Consider the following 6,000-nt stretch of genomic DNA (forward strand, 5'->3'; position numbering starts at 1 on the left):
CACCCCGACCCCCCCTTCACCCCTCCTACTCTATGTGCTCCCCACACGGTGCCGTTGGCAGAGGTAAGTGACTGACCTGAAGCGGGGAATCTGCCTCTTCTTGTAGTCATCGATGATTTTGTCGGCATTGATGCGCAGGGTTTTAACGGTGATGCTGCCGATGTCCTTGGCGGTCAGTTTCTCCACCACGTGGCCACAGGGTCCTGGGCAGGTGGGGAGAGGTCAGCAACAGGTCAGTCCAGCCCCTGCAGATCCCTCCCTCCCATTATACATCGTGTATATCACACCCAGAGTTCAGGCTCAGGATTATCTCCCACAGGGAGCATTTCAGACTCATCACCTTCCCACAGTCCCTTCCAAAGCTGACCCCAAGGGAATGGAAGTAGAGCCTTTCCCTCGATCTGTAAAGCAAACGCCCACGTGACTCTGTCCCGGCTCACTATGTTGTTTTTTTAATATTCATCACTGGTTGGGGGTGTTGCTGGTTAGACCGGCATTTATTGTCCAGAGGACAGCTGAGCGTTAACCACATTGCTGTGGGTCTAAGTCACACATAGGCCAGAAAAGGGTAAGATCAGCAGCTCTCTTCCCTCATGTTGCAGTTGTACAAAACTCTGGAGCGGCTGCGCTTGGAGTATTGTATACAGTTCTGGTCACCGCATTATAGGAAGGATGTGGAAGCTTTGGAAAGTGTTCAGAGGAGATTTACTAGGATGTTGCCTGGTATGGAGGGAAGGTTTTACGAGGAAAGGCTGAGGGACTGGAGGCTGTTTTCAATAGAGAGAAAAAGGTTGAGGGGTGACTTGATTGAGACATATAAGATAATCAGAGGGTTACATAGGTTGGACAGTGAGAGCCTTTACTCTTGGATGGCGATGGCTAGCACGAGGGGACTTAGCTTTAAATTGAGGGGTGAAAGATATAGGACAGCTGTCAGAGGTAGTTTCTTTATTCAAAGAGTGGTAGCGGTGTGGAATGCCCTATCTGCAACAGTAGCAGACTTGCCAACTTTAAGGGCATTTAAATGTTCATTGGATAAACATATGGATGAGAATGGAATAGTGTAGGTTAGATGAGCTTCAGATTGGTTCCATAGGTGGGCGTGACATTGAGAGCTGAAGGGCCTGTACCGCGCTGTAATGTTCGATGTTCTATGATGTTAGTGAACCAAATGAGTTTTTGCTGACAATTGACAATGGATTCATGGTCATCATTAAGACACTTCATTCTAGATTTTTGTTAAATTCAAATTCCACCACCTGCCAAGGCAGGATTCGGGTCAGAGTACCATATCCGCACTGTTATCCATGCCATTACTTTCCTGCCAGAAATCTCACTTGCAGCACTTTTGTCAAACAAAAGTTCATGTTCAACACACCAATGGCAGTACCCTCATCAACCCTCAAGGTTACATCATCAAAATGTGCCATCGAATTAGTTTAAACTAGGTGTACGTGTTGCTGGTGGGAACAGGGAATTAATGAATTCTCGGAGTGCTGAGGTGCATGAGGCGAGATTACTCAACAAGCTCACCTTCAGGAAGGAAGAGTTTATTGGCAAGGAGGTAGTCAGGAGTCGGTGCCACAGGTAATTCCTCAACATCTTTTCCCGTGTCCTCTTGCCTAGGCTCCGAGAGGACCAGGGTGGTGAACGACCGGTTGCTGGAATCTGTGCAAACCTGCAGTTCATGAGAGAGCACTTGGTGAGACCACTTTCAGATAGAGACAGGAGGAGGCCAGTCATCCCCATAAGCCATTGCAGTCATTCGCTCACATTGCAACTGATCTGCATGATAATGCTATTTACCTCCCTTAGACTATTTTGTTAAATAAGGAGCTATCAATTTTAGTGTTTAAACTGGCTCTTCCAAATTCTTAGTATCGAAATACAGAAACAAAGGAAGAATCTAATGATACAAAAGACCGTTCAGCCCACCAAATTGCAGACTGATTTAAAAAAAACTTTCCTACCTTCTAACTTTTGGTTATAGGAATTTGTATGCATGTTGAAATATCATCTTCTAATATAAACGCGATGACGAAGATGGTGAAGAAGTGTCTCGTGAAGTCATTGAAGTCACACAACACCAGGTGACAGACCAATAGGTTTACTCAAAATCACAAACTTTCAGAGCTCTGCTCCTTCGTCAGGTGAAGTGGAGGGAATTGCACAGGCACAGAATTTATCAGCGGAGAGATCATTGCAAAATAATGCCAGGTAATCCAGAGGGTCAAAAGATAACTACAAATAGTGCGAGTGAAGTGTCAACAGACTGGATAACAACTCTTTGCAGGTGATCAAAACTGTCAGGGTGAGTAAAGTGTCAACAGCTGAATAGCAAGTGAAGGGATGACCTTAATTAGTTTGTCCAGTTTTGGATTGCTTGTTGTTACTTCGGTTAGACCCTCGTCTTATAACTATCATGTTATTCCAGCCATTTGGTTTGCCTCCAGCACCATCTTTTTTTTTTGGAATTATCTTTCTGCCTGAATTAACTGGATCACAGGTCATCCCTTCACTTGCTACTTAGCGTTTGACACTTCACTCACACCATCTGACACTTTTGACAACCTGCAATGACTTGTTGTTCGGCCTCTCGATGCTCCACTCACATCATTTGTACTATTTTTTGACATTCTTAATCACCTGGAATTATCTTGCAATGATCTCTTCGCCTATAGAGTCTGTGCCTGTGCACTACCTTCCAATTCACATGATGAAGGAGCAGCGCTCCAAAAGCTTGTGATTTCAAATAAACCTGTTGGACTGTAACCTGGTGATGTGTGACTTTAGACTTTGCCCACCCCAGTTCAACACTGGCACCTCTAAATCGAAGTCCCTGAAATTCAGCTTGCTTCCCATCAGTTTTCAAATGAACTGAACAGCCAGTTTTCATCTCTGATCACAAATGGCATATCAGAACTATTTGGAGGCTGAGCTTCTGTCACCTTCAAAGCGAAGGGAAAATGGAGATAATAATTTAAGGTGGATGGCTTCAGTGCAACAAATAGAGACAGTTCAAAGCACAGTTAACATCCCCCACCGCTCTACCTGCAGGATCACTCCCAGGGCATTCTTGTGATGTTGGTTTTTAACCACCAGGACTCGCCCGACAGACAGTGCCTTGAAAGCGCTTGTGGATTCCATGATGCTTTTCTGTAACGCGAGACAGAGCAGGTGTTAAAACAGCAGAGCAGCAAGTTTCACCGTTGTTTAAATCAATTGAGAGTCTAGGCTTCATCTCATCACACGTTACCTGCAGAGTGTCCCTCGTGTACAGGAGCTCCCTCACAGTATTGTAGTAGTGCTCCAAATCACTCAGCTGACCAACACACTCCACCTCATCCATGTTTGACAGCTTCTTTGCCAGCTCCTGAATCTGCTGCTCGTATATCTGCAAAGCACAATGTGAGAAGCAGGAAGTATAAGGCACCATTCAGCCTTTGCACATGCTCCACCCCTTGCATGGGAAGGAGGTGGCTGCTGCACAGGGAGATATCACTGCAGCTTAGTCACCGGAGCACTGCGTTCTGCTTCTATCGCCTCACGCAAGAACGAATGAATGCGTGAGCGATTCGGTGAAAATGGACTCGCCAGATTTCGGGTCTTATTTTTAAAAAGGAGGCTTAGCTGAGCAGGTTAGGCCCAAACTCTGGGTTTAGAAGACTGAGAGGAGGTCCTATTGAAACAAATAAGATCCAGAGGAGAGCTGACAGCGTCAATCCTGGGACGATGATTCAACTTGTTGAGAAGTCTGGAATCCAGGGGGCTACAATTAAAAAAACCAGGAATTTCTCATTTTAGGCAGAGCTGATGGGAATGATTTTCTTCCAGAGAATTGTCAATTTGTGAAATTCCCTTCCTCAAAAGGGGACTGGAGGCAGGGTCACTGAATATGCTCAATGCTGACTTAGACTGACTTCTGATAAACTAGGGAGTCAAACGACATGGGTGCAGTTAGAATAAAAAGTGGCTTTCAGGAATCTATTGAATCAGCCATGACCTTATTGACAAGTAGAGCAGGATCAAGGGGCCGAATGGTCTACTCACACTCCTATTTCTTCTATTCTTGTGCTATAATCCCACTTTGTTGCCATCTCTCAAGAAAAGAGAAGACTCAAGCTCAAATTACACATTCTAACCACTTCGCTGAATGCTTTAGAAACTTGACAATAAATAAAGACGAATGGTAGAAAACAGGGGCCTCTGAAATTTGGGTGCCAAGATGCATCTATGTACAAACAGAAAAGAGGAGGTGATTGAAATTGCAGCCGCAAAAATAACTCCATGAAGTGACACACTGAGAAGAAAATTCCAGGATTTCAAACATTTGGTCAGAGCTGAAAAATTACAGGAATCTTTTCCAGAGAAAGAGGCCTTTCCCTCGGCTGAGCAGAATGATGACGATCACAGAGCACTTGCAGAAGAACTATACGGATTGTGAGAGAATGGCACGACAAAAACAAGCAGGTCATACCACAACAGCTGCTCTCCTAGCCTTGACATTCAACGGAACTACCGTCACGGAATCCCACAAAAACATCCCGGGGTCACCATCACCCAGAAACTGCACTAGATGCATGATTTAAACATAGTGGCTGCAAGAGCAGGTCAAAGGCTAGGAATCCAGCAGAGAGTAACTCATCACCTGACTCCCCAAAGCCTGTCCACCATCGACAAGGCACAAGTCAAGGGGCTGTTGGAATACTCCCCATGAACAAGAGTAGCTCTAACAACAAGCTCGACACCATCCATAACAAAGTAGCTCACTTGATAGGCACTGTTCGCTTCTTCCAGTGCCTATGCTCAATGGCAGCAGTGTGTACCATTTGCAAGGGGCACTGCAGAAATTCGCCAAGACTCCTTAGACAACACCTTCCAAACTCATGAACACTTCCACCTAGAAGGGCAAGGGGTAGCAGATACATGGGAACACCACCAATTGCAAGGTCCTCTCCAAGTCACTCACCATCCTGATTTGGAAATATGTCACTGTTGCTTACAGGGTCACTGACTCAAAATCCTGGAATACCCTCCCAAACAGCATTATGGGTCTACTGAGAGCAAACAGACTGCAGTGTTTCTAGAAGGTAGTTCACCACCACCTTTTAGGGGAAATTAAGGACGGGCAACATGCTGGCCCAGCTCATGAGAGAATTTTTTTTTTTGAAAATGCAGTACCTAGGATAGGGCAGATGCAATATTTTCGTCTACTTGACGAGATCAGTGTCAATTGGATGGAGGTTTGGTTTTAAAGAAATGTAAAACTGAATATGAATAGGTGATTGGATCTCAAGGCAACAGAAACCTAGAGCTACAAGATGAATCTTTTGAAGTCAGGTTAGGGCGGCTGAGTGGTTAGAACTGCTGCCTCACAGCACCAGGATCCCAGGTTTGATTCCAGCGCCGGGCAACTATCTGTGTGGAGTTTGCACATTCTCCCCGTGTCTGCATGGGTTTCCTCTGGGTGCTCCGGTTTCCTCCCACAGTCCAAAGATGTGCAGGTCAGGTGAATTGGCCATGCTAAATTGCCCATAGTGTTAGGAGCATTAGTCAGAGGGAAATGGGTCTGGGTGGGTTACTCTTCGGAGGGTCGGTGTGGACTGGTTGGGCCGAAGGGCCTGTTTCCACGCTGCAGGGAATCTAATCTAAAGCCCTTAAAAGGACTCGGTGATAATCTGCAGCTGTACCTTGGCATCCTTCCTGGTGTGGAACTCGGAGAAACTCCGCTTCATCATGTCCTCCACCCGGAGCGCCTCCACCCGCAGCAGGTTCAGGATCATGGTGTAGGTTAGACGGAACTGTGATTGCAACAGCGTTGGCTTCCCCTGCAACAAAATACACAAACGCTCACACTGAGGGCTGCACAAAGCCATCACAGTGCAACAAAATACAAACACGCTCACACCGAGGGCTGCACAAAGCTACAGTGCAACAAAATACACACACGCTCACACGGAGGGCTGCACAAAGCCATCACAGTGCAACAAAATACACACA

General features: G+C 46.0%; 1 protein-coding gene across 1 annotated transcript in view; it reads right to left on the bottom strand.

The window, feature by feature from the left end:
• The window catches only part of skiv2l (SKI2 homolog, superkiller viralicidic activity 2-like), a 55,115-nt gene that overhangs the window by 10,221 nt on the left and 38,894 nt on the right, over positions 1 to 6,000 (bottom strand). Inside the window, exons 21-24 of the mRNA XM_043678180.1 lie at positions 3,257 to 3,394; positions 3,052 to 3,156; positions 1,534 to 1,678; positions 77 to 203 (exon numbers count right to left, since the gene is read on the bottom strand). Of these exons, the coding sequence (XP_043534115.1) occupies positions 77 to 203; positions 1,534 to 1,678; positions 3,052 to 3,156; positions 3,257 to 3,394 (515 nt within the window). The remainder of the gene's footprint in view (positions 1 to 76; positions 204 to 1,533; positions 1,679 to 3,051; positions 3,157 to 3,256; positions 3,395 to 6,000) is intronic.

This window comes from Chiloscyllium plagiosum, chromosome 37 (genome assembly GCF_004010195.1).
Source record: "Chiloscyllium plagiosum isolate BGI_BamShark_2017 chromosome 37, ASM401019v2, whole genome shotgun sequence".
In the NCBI taxonomy this organism is placed as follows: domain Eukaryota; kingdom Metazoa; phylum Chordata; class Chondrichthyes; order Orectolobiformes; family Hemiscylliidae; genus Chiloscyllium; species Chiloscyllium plagiosum.